Source organism: Hyla sarda, chromosome 10 (genome assembly GCF_029499605.1).
Source record: "Hyla sarda isolate aHylSar1 chromosome 10, aHylSar1.hap1, whole genome shotgun sequence".
Lineage (NCBI taxonomy): Eukaryota > Metazoa > Chordata > Amphibia > Anura > Hylidae > Hyla > Hyla sarda.
Window position 1 is genome coordinate 118,505,094 of NC_079198.1, and position 22,147 is coordinate 118,527,240.

The 22,147-nt window shown below is 43.3% G+C and overlaps 2 protein-coding genes across 2 annotated transcripts in view; both read right to left on the bottom strand.

Annotated features, from left to right (window-relative positions):
* Positions 1-8,653, bottom strand: part of LOC130293241 (olfactory receptor 5V1-like) — a 30,329-nt gene extending 21,676 nt beyond the window's left edge. The window contains exon 1 of the mRNA XM_056541742.1: positions 8,567-8,653. Coding sequence (XP_056397717.1) covers positions 8,567-8,653 — 87 coding nt within the window. The remainder of the gene's footprint in view (positions 1-8,566) is intronic.
* Positions 8,654-14,754: 6,101 nt separating this feature from the next.
* LOC130293242 (olfactory receptor 1019-like) lies at positions 14,755-18,056 on the bottom strand. The gene is made up of 2 exons (XM_056541743.1): positions 17,968-18,056; positions 14,755-15,712 (listed from the first exon to the last, which is right to left on the bottom strand). Exons 1-2 carry the CDS (start codon positions 18,054-18,056, stop codon positions 14,755-14,757), a joined length of 1,047 nt encoding a protein of 348 aa, XP_056397718.1.
* Positions 18,057-22,147: the final 4,091 nt, after the last annotated feature.

The following is a 22,147-nucleotide window of genomic DNA, read 5'->3' on the forward strand; positions in this document are numbered from 1 at the left end:
TGCTTAGAAGAACCCATGGTACTGATTGTTGGGGCAAGGTCAGATGAGTCTGGACATTTAAAACCTTTGAGATTGACATCACCTGCTCTTCCCAGATGATGAGTGAGAACAATCCATGACACTGACAGGTCTCAGCTTTGCAAAGGGGGCAGTGAATGCTATAAATTCTGCAGGGTGCCCAAACTTTTGCAGACGCCATTTTTTTTTCTGTTATTTTGAAAGTGGAAATGATGGAAATAAAATCTAACTTTTGTTGACATATTATAAGAATGTCTAATCTGTAATTTGATGCCTTTTGGAGATTTTTCCATCTCTCCTTGGCTTCTTTATGAACATTAATACAAATTTTTACCTGGGGTGCCCAAACTTTTGATCCCCACTGTACATGTAGGATCATGTTGGCAGCCACTTTATGCAGCCACAATCCTCTTGTCGAGACTTTGGCGTTTTTTCGGGAAAATCTTGGCGTTTTCCTCCCATAGAAGTCTATGGGAGTGAAAAAATGCCAAGAAAAACGCCATGTGGGTTTTAACTTTTGCATTTTTTCAGGCAATTTTTATTCTCTTTTGGACTTTAGCAATCCAAAAAAGTGATGGAAATACCTTTTTATAAAAAATTGCCTTGCGATCCTCCTGTATAATGCATAGATGCGGCCGCTCTTCTATGGTCCCCTACACTGCCGTATATATACACCTATTCATATTTCCCGCAGAGAGCTGTGATTGGTCAGATGGTTCCAGCCAATCACAACTCTGTGGGAAATAGGAATATGTGTATATATACGTCAGTGCAGGGGACCATAGAAGAGCGGACGATCGCTTTGTGTGTCAAAAGTTACACTCGCTGCGATCTGTCTATTAATGCAGGTACTACTGCTCCCAGCATGGAGCAGAGTGTGCTCCATGTTGGGAGTAGTAGTACCTGCAGTAAGGGACAGATCACAGCGGATGTCACTCCTCCTGACACCTGCTGCGATCCTCCTGAAGTGACTGTGGGGATCAGCTGTTCTCAAGGCTACAGAGACGGGAGAACAGCTGATGCTAAGCAGTATATATACATTGTATATCTACTGCCCAGCAAGAACTTACAGTGAGCCTGCAATGTGTATACAGTATACACATTGCTGGCTCACTTAACCCCTTGCTGAGCAGTGCGCTAAGCACGGCAAGGAAAGAGTTAACTCACACTGCTGGACAGTATAGGTTAACCCTTTGGGCAGTATACAATATATACAGCTATCTATAGATAGCTGTATATAGTGTATACAGAAGTCGAAGAAGTCCCGCGGGTCAGTGTAGCTCCGCCCCCTAGGGATGACGTCATTAGGGGGCAGAGCGACAGACGGGATCCAGTCTAGTAAGTCTGAAGCTCTGTTCACATTGTCCATTTTGGATAATGGGAACAGACCATTCTGCCAGTGTCTACCCAGACAGGGAGACTCCAGCTGTTGCTAAACTACAACTCCCATGCTGGGAGTTGTAGTTTTGCACCAATTGGATGCTCCCTGTTTAGGTAGACATTGCATTATGGGCACTCTCCCCTGCAGAGAGTGCAAAAAAAATGTCCTAACCCATTTTTTTTCTTCTCGTTTCAGATCCGTGTATGCAGAGGATTACGATGGATTAGATGGATTATGACGGATGAACTTGATTTTTTATTTTAGTAAAATGGTTAACGAGGGCTGTGGGGGAGTGTTTTTTAAAATAATTTTTTTTACAATGTGTTGTGTTTTTTTTTACATGAATATTCAGGCTTAGTAATGGAGGCTGTCTAATAAACGGAATGCATTACTAAGCCAGGGCTTAGCGTTAGCCCCAAAAACAGCTGGCGCTGGCCCCCAATTATTACTCTGGTACCCACCGCCACAGGGTAGTACCAACAGGCCCAGAGCGTCAAAAATGGCGCTCCTGGGCCTAGGCAGTAACAGGCTGGCGTTATTTAGGCTGGGGAGGGCCAGTAACAATGGTCCTCGCCCACCCTGGTAACGTCAGGCTGTTGCTGCTTGGTTGGTATCTGTCTGATACTGTAAATAGGGGGAACCCTATACGTTTTTTATTTTCATTTTTTATTTATTTATGAAAAAAAAACACATAGGGTTCCCTGTATATTCAGTATCAGCCAGATACCAACAAAGCAGCAACAGCCTGACATTACCATTGTTACCTGCCCTCCCCAGCCTAAATAACGCCAGCCTGTTACCGCCTAGGCCTACAAGCGCCATTTTTGACGCTCCGGGCCTGTTGGTACCGGCTCTTCCCAGCACCCCTGTGTGTGGCAGTATTATATTTAGTGGATACAGTGTGTGGCAGTGTTATATTCAGGGTACAGTGTGTGACAGTATTATATTCAGGGTACAATGTGTGGCAGTATTATATTCAGGGTACAGTGTGGGGCAGTATTTTATTTAGGGTACAGTGTGGGGCAGTATTTTATTTGGGGTACAGTGTGGAGTAGTATTTTATTTGGGGTACAGTGTGGGGTAGTATTTTATTTAGGGTACAGTGTGGGGCAGTATTTTATTTAGGGTACAGTGTGGGGCAGTATTTTATTTAGGGTACACTTTCTGGCAAGGTTATAATGATTACTGTCTTCATGCAGAGGATGAGGATCTGCTGACAAAGTGAGGAGCCAATGATGTTTGGATGTCCGACTCTGCAGAGAAGATGGAGCTGGAGGAAGATCTGGTCTCTGGACCCGATGAAGAAGAAAAGATAACAGAGAAGACATCACTCAGGTCACTGATATCATTGTGTGTTCTCCTGACTGTCCCATCAGAGCTGTAGTCACTTGTAAGTTCTGCAGTGATGATGGGTAAAACTGTGTCCAATCTGTGTCTCTCCAGCTGTTACAAAACTACAACTCCCATTGCCAGAGGCTCTCCAGACATGATGGGAGTTTGAGCTTTCCAACAGCTGAAGAACCACTTTAACCGAGATGATCGGTGGGGGTCTCAGCAGTTGGACCCCCACCAAAAAAATGGCCCTGGGGGATGGGTAGGGAGCCTCAAGGTAATTTTTTGCATCTGGCCTTGTGGTTTCTAGCTACACCTATGGGGGCAACTATTAACAGAGGGGCCTACCACAACTATGGGGGCAACTATTAACAGAGGGGCCTACCCAAACTATATGGAGCCCCTATATAGTTTGGGTAGGCCCCTCTGTTAATAGTTGCTTCCATATAGTTTGGGTAGGCCCCTCTGTTAAAGGAGTAGTCTGGTGAAAAATAACATCCCCTATCCAAGGATTAGGGATAAGTTATCGATCGCAGGGGGGTGCAAGTGCTGGGACCCCCTTTGCGAGGCCCTGGCAGTTTTCTGGAAGCTGACGTCTGTACCCCGCAGGAAGCCGCGGCTGGCACACCACCTCCATGTATCTCTATGGGGTACATGGAGAGGCGTGTTGACCGGCGCTCCGTGCAGGGTACAGCATGCCCCCCTTCCAGCCGTGCAGGAGATAGCGGGGGGCCCAATGCTCGGACCCCGCTATCTATAACTTATCCCCTATTCTTGGATAAGTTATTTTTTACCAGACAACTCCTTTAATAGCACAGTGTTATATAACACCGCACTCTGCTCTAATCTAATTGGAAATATATAATAAGAAAATAAAGTAATATTGGGGATAGGCCACGGGGGGAGGGGGGGTTGTTGTAATGGCCCAGGCATTGAACTGTGTAAGGGGCCCCAAAATTTCTGATGGCAGCCCTGCACTCAGCATCGGACCCACAGAGTGGTACCTGAAGACAGTGAGAAAACTGCCACAGCGGACAAATTTGGCTGTTTCCACACACCAGGGAAAACGCCAGAAAAACTGCCGAAACGCAGGAAAAAACTGTGGCAGTTTTTCTGGTGTTTTTGCTGGCATTTTTTTAGGTGTACAAAAAAAACCAAGTGGAAACATAGCCTTAGGGTGGGTTCACACCACGATTTTCTATACAGTTTTTGGATACGGTTTAAAAAAAAAAAAAAAACGTATGCAACCGTACAGCAAACCGTGGCCATAGACTTTCCATTCAAAACCGTATGCACCATCTTGCATACGGTTGTCTCCATTTTTCACACCACACAGTTTTTTACTTTTTTTTTCTGGACAGAAAACAGTGGCATACCACGGTTTTTGGTCCAGGGGAAAAACTGTATTAACCATTTACGTTTTTTTTTTTACATGGGAGTCAATGGGAACCGTACAGACCTGTATGTGTGTACGGTTCCACCCAGTTTTCACCATACGGTTTTTGACTTTGTACAGTTTTTTTTCTTGGAATTTCAATCAAACAAGTGAAGCTTTATTCATAATGGAGTGAAAAGTTCAAAATGTATATGTTTTTTTCTTAAAAAACGGATGCAACCGGACATCACTTTTCAAACCATATACAGATAAAACTTTGTACACACGTTTTGATACAGTTTAGTCACACCACTGTATTGCAAAAACGTGGTGTGAACCTACCCTTATCCTGTTTATCAGACCTGAAGTTACAAAGGGATTTGTGCCTGTATTATGCTCATGCCCTATCAACCTGACGGACTCACTGACTAGGAGCAGTGAATGGACGTACAAGCAAAAGTGTGGACAGGTTCTTCTCTAATCGACCTTGCTATTCAATACGAGAGTTTACTTGTTTCCCGTGGCTTTCTGTACTCACGCAATAGCAGTAGTGTTAGCTAAAATATACAACTGAAATTCTGCAACAATGACTGGAATTGGAGATATTTTATTTAATGCCAGTTTCACCTCTTTAATATTGCTGTCCTTTACACCCAATGAAAGACCTAATGAAATATGCTGTTAGTAAATAGTATTTTAGGTCAGTATTTGAGCAGTATTTTTTCAGTATTTTTAGCCTAAATGAGGAATGTTACTGTGGTGAACTTGGGGGATAAAGCCTTGTGGGGTGTTGGGTAGTTAGGGTGTTGCGGTTCAGGATAATAAAGGGCGCTGTTGACCCTTGTCACTCATGACGCCAGGGTGAGGGGTTAAATACTGTAATCTTGATAGGTCTATTGCCACCCTTCCCAAGAGCAATAGGTGAATGTAGAATAAAGGATTGTCCACAACCACTGGAACAACTGAAAACTTGCAGGAACTTTTACTGAAGAATTTCTGTACATGCAGCAATAGTAACAGTTCAGATAACAGAGTCTCTATGCATATAGCTGAGTAGCGATTGACAGTTGGTTGGGATCAGATAAGCTCAATTTAGCTTCTCAGAGATTTTGCAGCATAGATCCGCTGGATTAAAGGGTGCGTTTAGGTACAGTGATCTTGCGGTGAGTAGTGGGGAATTGTTTAGTTTATCCGCTATGTTATAGGCCGAGGCCGCAAGGCTTTGGCCTAGTAAATTGTCTTGTAAGCTGCGGAGGTCCTACCTCGTCCAGAATCAGCAACCCAAGAGAGCGATCAAGATGGCGCAGCTCCTTTATATGGGCAGGGGCTGGCCATTTTGGATTGGTCCATAACAACTGTCACTCACCGTTAAATTGCATTGTGGGTGAACACGTCACAAGAACCACCAAAGGTCCTTTAGCAAAACCAGAGTTCTAACCTAATCACGTGACCCGCAGGTCCTGCTACGCTGAACAGGTAAGCAATTAAATATATACACATTTATACTTATATTTATAGGGATGACAAGGGGATAACTATAGCAGAGGGACCCCGATGTTCCTACGGACTCTGACTATTGGGACCTCTACAAAGGTACAGTATGAAATACGGTAGCGGGACACCACATTACATACACAGAAAAAACTAGATGGAAAAGATTTGCACCTTTTTCTGTGTTTTGGACCTCCTCCTGATTTTGGCTAAAAAAAACCTCTCCAAATTATTGACCAAAAGACTATGAGCAAACCTAGGCTAAAGGTGCTCATCCATATATTCGTGAAATATCGCAAATTCGAATATGGCCTATGCCGCTCAACACTAGTAGCCAGTGGACAGCATGATGTTTAAAAATATGTTTTGTGTTAAATTTTGACCAGGTGGCCAAGACCTGACTTTAGGTAACAGCCAGCCAGCATACAGCAGGAGGAGGACTAGTAGAATCCAGCGTACAGCAGGAGGTTCAAAAACCATTTTTTAAAATTTTGTCAGCCAGGTGGCCCAGGCCTGGCTGAAGGTAGCAGCAGCAACAAGGGTGATGGCAGACTAGTGGATCTGGTAGTAGCTAACATACAGCAGGAAGAAGCAGACCAGTAAGAGTTGTGCCTGCGGATAGCAGAAGGTAAAAAATGGGATTTGATTCAAATTTTGACAACCAGGTGGCCCAGGCCTGGCTAGAAGTAGTCAACTTCTGCACAGCACAGATTGTTTTGCACACTGACAACTTTATGGAGTGGCCCACCATCAACACTACTTAATTGTGCACAGTGGGGACTCTTGGTAACTGTAGGCACTAGCCAAGGGACAGCAGGTCGTAGTGAGGTAGTGTTCGTTGTAGCCACCAGACAGCAGGCATTGGTGGACTAGTTATACTTGTAGCTAGGCTTTGTGATGCCTCTTGATGTGCTGACGTAGAGGCCTAATTTCTAAATTCAGACCGTGCCTGTGCCTTACTTTTTCTCTGCAGATATGGCACTGTGCCTACTTTCCTACATCTGGTAACATAATTATGCAAACAAAGAATGCCAAATATAATGGATCCTACGCACATATCATAGAACAACAAGAGAAAAATAGGCGTATGTAGATCAAATAATTCAATTTTATTAAACATAAATGCATTGAGACATAACATTTAAAATCACCAAAAAATATATATCTGTATCAGGTAAGTTGTGGACAGAGACTATTCTGCCAAGAACAGAGCAAGAGGTCTATGAAACATATATATCACATAGTGTATAGGCTGAATAAAATATGCAGCAAGAAAAGACATGTAAACAATATACCCTAAGGTACTGCAAGTAACTAAGTCATAAGTAATACAAAAAATATACAGCAATGAGGGTATATACAAGTATCACCTAGTCTGAGCACAGTGAGACCTCCAGCATCACCCAACATTTCGCTTAGTCTGCTTCTTCCGGGGGGCGTAATCAAATTGGGAAATGGACCTCCATTTTATATCAAAGGCAACCAATCATTGTGCCTTATACAAGATACGTCATAATGCAGGAGATCGCAAGACCTACGGGAATGTACACCTAATTGTATGGGGAGTATCGTGGGAGTTCAGGGCATTACTAACCTGCTGTGGATAGTGTCCAACCCGCCCCCGCAGGATAGCCCGGCGCATGACTTTGCAGGGATCAGCATAAGAGATCAGTGTGTGCAGTGCTATAGGTCCCTATGGGAGCTGTAACACTGCAAAAAAAAGGTGAAAAAAAAAGGTGACAAAAGTCATTTAACCCCTCCCCTAATAAAAGTTTGAATGACCCCCCCTTTTCCCATAAAAAAACTGTGTAAATAAAAATAAACATATGTGGTTTTACCGCGTGCATAAATGTCCAAACTATAAAAATATCATTAATTAAACCGTACGGTCAATGGTGTACGCGCAAAAAAATTCCAAAGTCCAAAATAGCATATTTTTTGTCACTTTTTATATCATGAAAAAATGAATAAAAAGCGATCAAAAAGTCCAATCAATACAAAAATGGTACCGATAAAAACTTCTGATCACGGCGCAAAAAATGAGTCCTCATACCGGCCCATACGCAGAAAAATAAAAAAAGTTATAGGGGTTAGAAGATGAGAATTTTTAAAGTATACATTTTCCTGCATGTAGTTATGATTTTTTTCTGAAGTACGACAAAATCCAACTAATCATATAAGTAGGGTATAATTTTAACCGTATGGACCTACAGAATAAAGATAAGGTGTTATTTTTACCGAAAAATGCACTGCGTAGAAAAGGAAGCCCCCAAAAGTTACAAAATGAAAATTTTCTTCAATTTTGTCACACAATTAATTTTCGTTCCGTTCCGCAGTGGATTTTTTGGTAAAATGACTAATGTCACTGCAAAGTAGAATTGGTGTCTCAAAAAAATAAGCCATCATATGGAATTTTATGTGCAAAATTTAAAGCGTTATGATTTTTAGAAGGTGATGAGAAAAAAATGAAAATGCAAAAACGGAATTAACCTTAAGTGGTTAATTGCATCTGCTTTTTAGTCCGCTGCTATGTTACAACCTGTAGGTATACTGGTTTGGCGATAAATCACTTACAAACTCCATGGTGCCATGGCATTGAATATTCTTAAGACCCTAGATTCAGCTCTATACCTTCTGAATTGTAACCTGACAGATAAACAAACATATTCAGACTACTGAAAGGAGCAGCAATTTACGCCCTATTCTTTGTAAATGCTCTTCTACGTGGGATGTAGAAGTCCTTTTACAACACTTTAGTTTAGCAGGACAGGTTTATCTCACATTGAGAAAACTAGGTGTGAAGTTGGTGTGCCGATTATCACTAGGAAGATACGGAGGCACTTCAGGTAAGTTGCGGGTGCTTTAATGTGAATAGGTCATACAGCAATGCTCAGTCGACGAATCGTTTAACGATTCGTCGACTGAGCATTGCTGTATGACCTATTCACATTAAAGCACCCGCAACTTACCTGAAGTGCCTCCTTATCTTCTTGATTCATTGTGCCACTTGCTGTCTGGAAGAGCACCAGGAATAAGCGGAGGTCCATGAGTAGCATGGTCGTAGTGCACGAGATCCATATTTATCCTGTGGCAGTGCCAACTTTGGTCTTTTTTCATTGATTTGGCCTATTATCACTAGCAATTGCGGCAGGAACTTTTGAGGTTACCCTTTTTTATAGTCACCAACCTTGGCTCACAATAATGCCAAAAGATTTCCACCTGACCCTGCAGCACAGAAATAAAATGGGCCATTTCAGAGGCTCCCATAGAACTGAACTTTATTAGAGATTCAATTGACCTGTCTCTTTGTTTGGTCCCTACATTGCAAGCCTATTTAAATCAATCAGCCCCTCACAAAGGGAAGATTTCTAATCCCTCAATCATCTCTAGACCCCCCTTTTGCAAAGCCTCAGCAAACAACATCAGAGAGTGGATAGTGGGTGCTATGAGAGAAGCAGGTATAGATAACACTACCCTCAAGCCTCATTCTATGAGAGGAGCTGCTTAATCTAAGCCCGCAGCAAGAGGACGTCACCTCCTCACCAATTTAAAATCTGCTAGATGGTCCTCTGGAAGAACATTTGTTGGACACTACTTACGCCCTTCCGAAACTGGACGACCTGAGTTCATTAGGGCTACTACCAGGTGAGTGCTACTCTTCAACAACTGTTGATAATTTGCCGCCGCCCCGAAGAACAAACCTATGGCCTGCAACCGGCTTTGTTTTAGGAGTATATGGCAGCCACGAAGCATCAGCACTCACCCTATATACCTTTCCTATATCAACCTGTTGGTAGTCGCATGAACTATATCTTTCCCTTTGTCCTAGGGCAATCAAAGAACAATAAACAAGAAGAATTTATAACTTAAAACTAAGAAGAAGACAGCAATGCATTGCTGGGTGATGTTTCCAACCGCAAGCACCCTCCTCAATTTCTGAGGTTTACAAATCCCGTTTCGTCACATTCTCTTTATACCCCTGATCTTCCTAAGACATTTCTCCCTAAGAAAAAAGGAGGAGAAGATATCCATAACATAAACATTGTTTGGTTTGTTTGCGTGCACTTTCTTGGTCACATCAAGTCGCAATTACAATATTGTTTCGGACCCATACTGTCGAACATTTTGGGCTAAGTCCAACATGTAAGACTCCATTTTGCCTCAAACAAGCCATCATTATATGAAGTGTAAACTGTATCATTCAAAGATTAGCTTTAAAATACATTAAATGGAGTTACTTGAAAAATGCTGATATCTATTCTAGCATGTTCCCAATTCTATAATAAGAAAAGGGAGATAATGAGAAAGTTCCAAAACAATCTAAAGGTTATGGCCAAATCTCACGGTAAAGTAGACCAGGTGGCCGCTATCGTCTAACAAAGCCAAAATATATGACACTTGTTGACATACTGGTAAAGGTCCCATGTCTCAATTATATCTGTGTGGTCACTGGTAATTTTCCTGTAGATGGGTACTGCATACTACAGGGGAATTTGCACAGTGCTGTCAAGAGGGGTCTTCCTCTGTCCTGGGGAGGCCATTTATTCCCATTGGTTAAGAAGTCCGTGCCACGGAGTCTACTTGATTGACAGCAAGAGATCATAAAAGAACCTGGGGACAGGAAGTAACGGCGGTCGATTGGAACAGAGGTAGTAAACCATCTCCACCCGCCCCAAGGGGGGGGCACATGCCAAGATGAGGGCTCTGAGAGACCGTCCCAGGTGCTGCTGGGTGTCATGGAAAGATACCTGGTAACAATATTATAGTCACATATTATGTCTTTCCCTCTCTTCTTTGTTTCTATATACAATAGCTACTTTGTTACATGCAACAAGTTAACGTCTTAGATGGTAAGAATCAGAGTTAAGATGTGGATGTCATTATGGCAATTTAGATAGCGAACAGATATATCAAATCTCCAGGTGAGATTGTAGTAGAGTTTAGTATAAAGTGATCATCCAACTTTCTTCTGCAGAGAAAGGGGGCATGGCCTATGTGTATAAATGCATTAATATTAGTGCACATTTAGCATGGTTGCCGATCCTTCGCTACCTTAATTGTAATAAATAAAAATGTATCCACAGAATAGTGTTAACTATTGTGTCACTTGTATTTCCTATATCTAAATAGTAGGGGGGGATGCCCATTCTGTATTCATCTTGGTACAATATTCTCTTGCGGAGTGATGCCATAGATTTGATTTGCTGACAGTGTGGTGACTGATGTGTGTACAACACAGTCATTTGTAGCTACTGCAATTCTGTAGCCTCTATATAGCTACTACTACTGCATAAGCTTAGCGTGCTTCTATATATGTTCTATACATTTCTTATCTTACATGCTTCATATATGTAGTCATTGCCATTATATAGTAAATAACGCTTCAATAATGTTCTATATGTGTCATATTGATTAATGATTCATAAGATCACATATATAAAATTCCTGGTTACTGTAGGTTATGATGTCACAATGATGTAATGACCGCCTGCCATAGTGGGATAGACACAACATTCATATGGGGGTCATCCTGTGGGGGGAGCTAATCCTTTATTGAGAGAGTTCCCCACAGGGATTATGAAGATATGAATAGTGGTCTCACTGTGCATAATCTCCTCCCACAAATTTAAGGAGGTCCGCACATCGGTCACCATCATGTGTGATCAATCAGACTGACATATTTGGTAGGTCCTACTGAGATCGGATAATACTGACATTATTTGCTAGGTCCCACTGTAGATCAGATCAATAATACTGACAATACCTCTGTTCATTCAAGGCTTTAATGTTTAGATTGCTGTTTAGAGTACCAGCTCATATAATAAAACTGTTCACTATGTTGTCATTTGTGGACCCTTTTCAAAAAAGTCTCAAAAAAATCATACTTTTCTGAAGGTCATCCAGTATTAAGATTTTTAGGATTCTTCTTGGCTGTTTTGGGTGAGCATGACATCTTTATCAACTGAACAGAATTGGAGATGTAATAGAGCAGCAGGAAACGCTAGCAGAATGCTTGGATGTATAGGGAGAGGTATAAGCAGTAGAGAGGGAAGTGCTCATGCCGCTGTACAGAACACTGGTGAGACCTCAATTGGAGTATTGTGCGCAGTACTGGAGGCCGTATCTCCAGAAGGATATAGATACTCTAGAGAGAGTTCAAAGAAGAGCTACTAAACTAGTACATGGATTGCAGGATAAAACTTACCATGAAAGGTTAAAGGACCTTAACATGTATAGAAGAAAGATGAGACAGAGGGGATATGATAGAGACTTTTAAATACATAAAGGGAATCAACACGGTAAAGGAGGAGAGCATATTTAAAAGAAGAAAAACTACCACAAGAGGACATAGTTTTAAATTAGAGGGGCAAAGGTTTCTGCAGTAATATCACGAAGTATTATTTTACTGAGAGAGTAGTGGATGCATGGAATAGCCTTCCTGCAGAAGCGGTCGCTGCAAATACAGTGAAACAGTTAAACATGCATGGGATAGGCATAAGGCTATCCTTCATATAAGATAGGGCCAGAGACTATTGAGAGGATTCAGATTACTGGGCAGACTAGATGGGCCAAATGGTTCTTATCTGCCGACACATTCTATGTTTCTATGAACAGAATGGTGCCAGGATTCTTCCCTAAACTTGAATACATATTAAAGGGGTACTCCGCCCCTAGACATCTTATCTCCCATCCAAAGGATGTCACGCCTCGCTCGTGACATCATGGCCACGTCCCCTCAATGCAAGTCTATAGGACTCCCAGAGACTTGCATTGAGGGGCGTGGTTGTAACATCACAAGCGAGGCGTGACCATGACATCATGGGTCTCCGCCCCGCACAGGGCGAAGTTCGCTCCATGCACCGTATTACTGGGGTACCGCAGCCGAGATCAAGTGGGTCCCCAGCAACTGGACCCCTGCGATCAGACATCTAATCCCCTATCCTTTGAATAGGGGACAAGATGTCTAGGGGCGGAGAACCCTTTAAGTCCACACTTCATAAAAGTTCCTGACGTATTCAATTTTACGTAGGGAAAGTTACTGTGGTGTGAGCTTAGCCTAAATCTGCTTGCTTCACAAAGAAGGGCTTTTTAGAGAGGTTGAACCCCTATGACACTTCTCAAGTGAGTGAGGACAAAGATGGTTAGACAACACACTGGGAGAGATTTATCAAAAAGTTGCCCAGTTGCCCATAGCAACCAATCAGATCGCTTCTTTCATTTTGCAGAGGCCTTCATAAAAATGAAAGAAGCAAGCGGATTGGTTGCTATGGGCAACTGGGCAACTTTTCCTCTGGACAGGTTTTGATAAATCTCCCCCACTGTGTACATGTTCAGTGTTGCCCCCTGTGTCTTAATGCACAGCACTGTACATATACAGCGCACTTTAGAGTAAGGCAATAAAGTGAGTGCATGAGCTGCGTTCACTTCATAGTTGGCGACTGCAATCAACAGTCAATGTCCTTCAGCAGTGATCACACTTATGTCGGTCATTAACCTCTTAAATGCTGTGATTGCAGCATTAAAGAGGTTTGTGGCAATAGTGACGCCTGTCCAATTGCAACCCCCGCATGTGACCAATTGCAGGGGAGCGATTGGTTTCCATGGCAGCTGGAGTACTTCTGAAGGTAAAACAAAGAATATATATATCAAAAAGCCCCCACCTTAACAAAAATTTTAATCACCCCCTTTTCTCATGAAAAAATATTAAAATAATAAATAAATGACAAAATAAATAAACACATTTGGTATAGTTGCATGCAAAATTGTCTGAACTGACAAAATATACTATTATTGATCTTGTGCAGTGAATGGTAAAATTGGAAAACAGCTGAATCGCTGATTTTTGGTGACATCATACATGATAAAAAAAAATTATCAAAAGAGATCAAAAGGTCCATGGCGATGGTGCAAAAATTATACCTCAAACAGCCCCATAGACAGAAAAATAAAAATGTTACAGAGGTCAGAATTGGGCAGTTTTAAGTATAATTATTGTAAAAGTGGCAAAAGTATTACATTTTTTTTACAGTATATTTTATAGTATAATGGAATAGTTTTGTAGGAAAACTTCCTCGTATGGCTTTATGAATAAATAAAAGAGTTATATGTCTAAACCCAAAAATGAAAATTGGCTGTGTCCTTATGGCCAAAACAGTGTTCTTGGGAGGCATAGATGGGGAAGACACAAGAAAGTTTGAGGCAAAATATAAAAGCATGATGTTGGGTTCAATACATTTGTTGAAGCAAACAGGCAGAGGATTTTTAATGGATAAAGTCTTTAAAAGGGTACTCCAGTGGAAAAAAAAATATTCTTAAATCAACTGGTGCCAGAAAGTTAAACAGATTTGTAAATTACTTCTATTAAAAAATCTTAACCCTTTCAGTACTTCTTAGCTGCTGTATGCTCCACAGGAAATTATTTTCTTTTAGAAATGTATTTTCTGTCTGACCACAGTGCTCTCTGCTGACACCTCTGTCCATGTCAGGAACTGTCAAGAGCAGGAACAATTCCCCATAGCAAACCTATGCTGCTCTGGACAGTTCCTGACATGGACAGAGGTGTGAGCAGAGAGCACTGTGGTCGGACAGAAAATAAATTTAAGAAAGAAAATAACTTCCTGTGGAGCATACAGCAGCTGATAAGTACTGGAAGGATTAAGATTTTTAAATAGAAATCATTTACAAATATGTATAACTTTCTGGCACCAGTTGATTTAAAAAAAAAAAAGTGTTTTCCACTGGAGTACCCCTTTAAGAGCTGGAACAGACCAGTCTAGGAATACAAGAAATGCACAACGGAAGAAAATGTTGAGAAATAGAAGAAGCAGAGAATCTGAATGAAGTGGAATTATCTTAAATAAAATCTGACTTGTGTTTAAGAAATTTCTCAACAAAGTAAAGATTAGGATTGTAACTTCACACTGAGACTTTTCTGGTTACCTTATTTTGTACTTGATCTTTTATGTTGTTTTTGTCTTTACAATGTGCATTGGATGTCGTTCAATTTCTTAGAAAAATTCTAACAAGACATTTAATTATTAAAAAACTAAAAATCAGAACTGTGTTAGGCTATGTTCACGCACCATTTTTGAGCCTAATTTCGAACCGTTTTTCTGTTCACACAGTTTTTTCTGCCTTTTTCAAATCAAAATAAGGCTCAAAAATTGTTGTGAGAACATTGCCTAAGCCGTAAGAATAACATTTTAATATTTGACTTGACCTCTTTGTTTCGAAGACTGTATATAAAAGGGTTTAAGAGTGGAGCAATTACCGTGTACATTAAAGAGACCACACTGTTTTGTCCAACTCTATAGCTTGACCTGGGTCTAAAATACATGAAAAATCCTGAACCATAAAATATAGCAACAACTATTAAGTGGGAAGAGCAGGTTTCAAACGTTTTCTTGCCTAACGTGGAACTGAGTTTTAGAATGTTTGAAACGATCTCTGTATAGGAAATCATTGTTACTATGAATGAACCGAATATTACACATCCAGCAATCACAAATATTAAAAGTTCATTGACCCAAATGTCCTGGCAGGAAAGTTCTAGTACTGGAGGAACATCGCAAAAGAAATGGTCTATCTCATTGGATCCACAGAACGGTAAAGAAAACGTGAGCACGGTGTGTATGAGAGCATTAACTGCACCGATGACATAGGAGCCCACTATATGCTGGATACAGACTATTTCCCTCATAATCTGAGTATACATCAGAGGGTGACATATGGCATTATACCGGTCATAAGCCATGGCGGCCAGCATATAGCATTCTGTTCCACCAAACAGCAAGACACAATACATCTGTACAGCACAGCCAGAGAAGGAGATGACTTTACATTTTGACAATAAACTGGACAACATCTTAGGAACAGTAGAAGAAACATACATTATTTCCAAGATGGAAAAATTGGCAAGAAAAAAATACATTGGAGTGTGGAGGCTCGGACTGAGCTTATAGGTAATGATTATAGACAGGTTCCCACTCACTGTGATCATATATATACATAGAAAGATGGGGAAAAGAAAAAACTGATGATCAATTATTCCTGAAAATCCTAAAAGAATAAATTCTGTTACCATTGTGTGGTTGATATTTCTTTTATTCCATGTACTGGAAAATAAACAAAACTGTCATATCACAAATTTACCTCATATTTAACTATGTATTAGTAGAACATAATTCGACCTAACATAACATGTAGACATATGTTGCTGGTACAGAAGCGACGTTTTGCTGCGATAAATGATCTACTAACCGCCAATGTATAGAGGCTGCCCTCCTTGGAGTGAAAGACAGGAAGGAAATATTCAATAAATAGTTTGAAAGGTTTTTGAAAGGTCTTTTTGTTGGCCCCAATGTTCCTTAGAATAAGCAAAGAGTTTGTTTGGTTAAGTCAGTGGTCCCTCAACATACGCTGGTAATCCGTTCCAATTGGACCATCGTTTGTTGAAACCATCGTATGTTGTGGGATCCGTGCAATGTAAAGTATAGGACAGTGGTCTACAACCTGCGGACCTCCACATGTTGCAAAACTACAACACCCAGCATGCCCGGACAGCCAACGGCTGTCCGTGCATGCTGGGAGTTGTAGTTTTGCAACATCTGGAGGTCCGCAGGTTAAAGACCACTGGTATTAAAGGTTGTACTCACGTGTCCCCGTCACTCCACCGTCACCGCTCATCACCGCTGCCCTGGATGTCGCCGTCCATCGCTGTTGCCGCGTCCCCGGGGTGTCCCCGACGCTCCGGCAAGGCCTCTGCTTCCCCGGCATCCTCGCTCCCCGTCACTGCCATCATGTCGCTACGCACGCCGCTCCTATTGGATGACGGGACGGCGTGCGCAGCGACGTGATGACGATGATGAAGAGCGCCGACGATGCAGGGGATCCCGAAGAGGGCGCTCCGGAGCCCCGAGGACAGGTAAGTGATCGTCAGCTGACCACATGGGGCACCGTAAACGGCTATCCAGTGGCAGCTGAAGCAGTCTGCGCTGCCGGATAGCCGTTTATGCGATGGCCCCGACATACAAAAGCATCGTATGTTGATGCTGCCTTCAACATGTGATGGCCTCTGAGAGGCCATCGTATGTTGAAATGATCGTATGTCGGGGCCATCGTAGGTCGGGGGGGGGGGTCACTGTATATGTGAAGATCTGACCCCCAAGACTCTCAACAATCTGTAAAACAAAGATCCACACAGGCTGCTGCATTGTCTCTATTCTACTGATCATGGAGCTTCTGGGACTAAGGGGGGGGGGGGATTTTTCAAGACGTTTAGAAAGCTTTTTAAACTGATTTTGTCTGTATATTTTTGTCGCACAAAATGTCGGACAATGTGTCTGTGTGACTTTTTGTGCGACAATTGCTTTAGAAATGTTTCTATGAATTTTACCCATTAAGGGTGCGTTCACACGCTAGTAACTAGCAGCGGGATTCCCGCTGCGGGAATCCTGCTGCGAGTTACGCAACCATTGATTTAAATGGGTCCACAGACAGTCTGCCATAGTGTCAGATTTGTGGTCTGTCCGCAGACCCATTCAAATGAATGGTAGTGTAACTCGAAGTGGGTTTCCCGCAGCAGAAAACCCGCTGCTAGTTACTAGCGTGTGAACGCACCCTTAGAGCACTTTGTGAAGTGGTTACTAATTTACTAAGTGAAAAATTGTCGCATGATCCCAGAAATAGACGATTTCTAAATTCAATTCAGCTCAGCCCTACATTTTCTGTGTGGCTTTTCACACAAAAGTCTCACGTCCGCACAAAATCTGCATTTTTTTTAAAAGTTGCATCAGCAAAATTGATCAAAGTCTGTGCGCCGTTTGCTACATTTGGCACATGTCTGCAACTAGTACAGCAACTTTTGTGCTCTAAAATAGTTAATAATTCACACCACTCTTTGTAAATGCCCCCCTAAGACCCCATATGATCACACAAGGGCAATCTATATTATACCCACAAAACTCAGTTTAATTTCTCACATTTATTCTAAAAACCACTTACTGTATATTAGTAGTGTCAGCATTATTCCTCCAGGATGTAGAGGCCATTATCACAATGGTGAAAGGCAGAGATAAGTCAAGAAAAGAAGTTTAGTGTTTAATCCTACTGTGTTTTTTTAAAATGTCCCATTATTTTTTGTGAATTGTTAAAACCATGTGAAAAGGTTGTTTCCTGCATAATAGTTGGTGAATGCACTATTCAATGGTTATATAAAAGGCTTTAAATCATCCGGGATTTGTCCCATGAGTTTTGATAATTTTCTATGTTTAACTGTTTGGGGGTATTGGTTAGATATCTTGTGTTTACCTGTGTTGAAGGTGTGATGTCATTCTTTTAATACTCTGTTAAACAATGCTGGAAAACTTACAGGGTTTTCCTGTAGTAATCAGTTTTTGGTTCATCTACACATATGTAGCCAGCACTGAAGATGTTACATGGCATGGTGAAAATGTCCATCATAGATGTGAAATAGCCAGGGTCCAAGTTTTGGAATTAAGATTCTATGTAAGCACATGGAGTGTCATCCCTAGGCCTGGCTAGAAGTATCAGTAGTCCCCCACTACTTGCTTTTTACTGGCAACTACAGCTACCACCAGTCCACCACTGCCTGCTGTCCACTGGTTACTACTAGAACTAGTCCACCACTGCCTGCTTTCCACTGGATAGTACAACTTCCACTAGACCACCATGCTTGCTGCTGCTACTACCAGCCAGGCCTAAACACACACAACCCATGATCCCCAAAAATGGGGATCATTTTCATACATAAGCTATTTCTTCCTCACCATTTCAGGACACCAAACTTGTTGCAACTCCCATAAAAGAATTAAAAAAATTTCATGCAAAACTTGTCACGCAGGGCAGTATAGAGTGAGCCCTGAGCTTTCCCCAGAACCCCTATCCCTACTTACTTGCATATCAATCCTAAGCAACGGGTCTACAACTGAGGGCCAGTACCTCCGCTGACTATAGTGCAGGGGTGACATAATCAAAACAATAAATGGAACTGTATGAGGTTGGGGACACAGGTCAGGATACAAAAGGTTAACAATTGTAACACAGTCAGGAAACCAGGATACTAAATAACGTCAGAAATTCAAAGCAGTTACGAACAGATATAAGGGAATATAAGAGCAGATATATAGTGTGCAGACAACAGCCTAATGACAAAGCAAGATATGGCAGGAATAATAATATATGAACGATACAAGGTGTTACGCCGAGCGCTCCGGGTCCCCGCTCCTCCCCGGAGCGTTCGCAGCGTTCTCTCATTCGCAGCGCCCCGGTCAGACCTGCTGACCGGGTGCGCTGCGATATTACTCCCAGCCGGGATGCGATTCGCGATGCGGGACGCGCCCGCTCGCGATGCGCATCTCGGCTCCCGTACCTGACCCGTTCCCCGTCTGTGTTGTCCTGGCGCGCGCGGCCCCGCTCCTTAGGGCGCGCGCGCGCCGGGTCTCTGCCATTTAAAGGGACGCTGCGCCACTGATTGGCGCAGCAGGCCTAATCAGTATTCTCACCTGTGCACTCCCTACTTATACCTCACTTCCCCTGCACTCCCTCGCCGGATCTTGTTGCCATTGTGCCAATGAAAGCGTTCCCTTGTGTGTTCCTAGCCTGTGTTCCAGACCTCCTGCCGTTGCCCCTGACTACGATCCTTGCTGCCTGCCCTGACCTTCTGCTACGTCCGACCTTGCTCTTGTCTACTCCCTTGTACCGCGCCTATCTTCAGCAGTCAGAGAGGTTGAGCCGTTGCTGGTGGATACGACCTGGTTGCTACCGCCGCTGCAAGACCATCCCGCTTTGCGGCGGGCTCTGGTGAATACCAGTAGCAACTTAGAACCGGTCCACCAGCACGGTCCACGCCAATCCCTCTCTGGCACAGAGGATCCACCTCCAGCCAGCCGAATCGTGACAGTAGATCCGGCCATGGATCCCGCTGAAGTCCCACTACCAGTTGTCGCCGACCTCACCACGGTGGTCGCCCAGCAGTCGCAACAGATAGCGCAACAAGGTCACCAGCTGTCTCAACTGACCGTGATGCTACAGCAGCTATTACCACAGCTCCAGCAACAATCTCCTCCGCCAGCTCCTGCACCTCCTCAGCAGCGAGTGGCCACTTCCGGCTTACGATTATCCTTGCCGTATAAATTTGATGGGGACTCTAAGTTTTGCCGTGGCTTTCTTTCGCAATGTTCCCTGCACTTGGAGATGATGTCGGACCAGTTTCCAACTGAAAGGTCTAAGGTGGCTTTCGTAGTCAGCCTTCTGTCTGGGAAAGCTCTGTCATGGGCCACACCGCTCTGGGACCGCAATGACCCCGTCACTGCCTCTGTACACTCCTTCTTCACGGAGATCCGAAGTGTCTTTGAGGAACCTGCCCGAGCCTCTTCTGCTGAGACTGCCCTGCTGAACCTGGTCCAGGGTAATTCTTCTGTTGGCGAGTACGCCATCCAATTCCGTACTCTTGCCTCCGAATTATCCTGGAATAATGAGGCCCTCTGCGCGACCTTTAAAAAAGGCCTATCCAGCAACATTAAAGATGTGCTGGCCGCACGAGAAATTCCTGCTAACCTGCATGAACTTATTCATCTTGCCACCCGCATTGACATGCGTTTTTCCGAAAGGCGTCAGGAGCTCTGCCAGGATATGGACTTTGTTCGCACGAGGCGGTTTCTCTCCCCGGCTCCTCTCTCCTCTGGTCCTCTGCAATCCGTTCCTGTGCCTCCCGCCGTGGAGGCTATGCAAGTTGACCGGTCTCGCTTGACACCTCAAGAGAGGACACGACGCCGCATGGAGAACCTATGCCTGTACTGTGCCGGTACCGAACACTTCTTGAAAGATTGTCCTATCCGTCCTCCCCGCCTGGAAAGACGTATGCTGACTCCGCACAAAGATGAGACAGTTCTTGATGTCTACTCTGCTTCTCCACGCCTTACTGTGCCTGTGCGGATATCTTCCTCTACCTTCTCCTTCTCTGCTACGGCCTTCTTGGATTCCGGATCTGCAGGAAATTTTATTTTGGCCTCTCTCATCAACAGGTTCAACATCCCGGTGACCAGTCTCGCGAGACCCCTCTACATCAATTCTGTTAACAATGAAAGATTGGACTGTACCGTGCGTTACCGCACGGAACCTATCCTAATGTGCATCGGACCTCATCACGAAAAAATTGAATTTTTGGTCCTCTCCAACTGCACTTCTGAAATTCTTCTTGGATTACCGTGGCTTCAACGCCATTCCCCAACCCTTGATTGGTCCACAGGAGAAATCAAGAACTGGGGTACTTCTTGTCACAAGGACTGTCTTAAATCGGTGCCCAGTACTCCTTGCCGTGACCCTGTGGTTCCCCCTGTATCCGGTCTTCCTAAGGCTTATATGGACTATTCTGACGTTTTTTGCAAAAAGCAAGCTGAGACTTTGCCTCCTCACAGGCCTTATGACTGTCCTATTGACCTCCTCCCGGGTACTACCCCACCCCGGGGCAGAATCTATCCTCTGTCTGCTCCAGAGACTCTTGCCATGTCGGAGTACATCCAGGAGAATTTAAAAAAGGGGTTTATCCGCAAGTCCTCCTCTCCTGCCGGAGCTGGATTTTTTTTTGTGTCCAAAAAAGATGGCTCCCTACGTCCTTGTATTGATTACTGCGGACTTAATAAAATCACGGTAAAAAACCGCTACCCCTTACCTCTTATCTCGGAACTCTTTGATCGCTTACAAGGTGCCCACATCTTTACCAAACTGGACTTAAGAGGTGCTTACAATCTCATCCGCATCAGGGAGGGGGACGAATGGAAGACCGCATTTAACACCAGAGATGGACACTTTGAGTATCTGGTCATGCCCTTTGGCCTATGCAACGCCCCTGCCGTCTTCCAAGACTTTGTTAATGAAATTTTTCGTGATCTCCTATATTCCTGTGTTGTGGTTTATCTGGACGATATTCTGATTTTTTCTGCCAACTTAGAAGAACACCGCCAGCATGTCCGCATGGTTCTTCAGAGACTTCGTGACAATCAACTTTATGCCAAAATGGAGAAATGTCTCTTTGAATGTCAATCTCTTCCTTTCCTACGATACTTGGTCTCTGGCCAGGGACTACAAATGGACCCAGATAAACTCTCTGCCGTCTTAGATTGGCCACGCCCCTCCGGACTCCGTGCTATCCAACGTTTTTTGGGGTTCGCCAATTATTACAGACAGTTTATTCCACACTTTTCCACTATTGTGGCTCCTATCGTGGCTTTAACCAAGAAAAATGCCAATCCCAAGTCCTGGTCCCCCCAAGCGGAAGACGCATTTAAACATCTCAAGTCTGCCTTTTCTTCCGCTCCCGTGCTCTCCAGACCTGACCCATCTAAACCCTTCCTATTGGAGGTAGATGCCTCCTCAGTGGGAGCTGGAGCTGTCCTTCTACAAAAAAATTCTTCCGAGCATGCTGTGACTTGTGGTTTTTTTTCTAGGACCTTCTCCCTGGCGGAGAGAAACTATTCCATCGGGGATCGAGAACTACTGGCCATTAAATTGGCGCTTGAGGAATGGAGGCA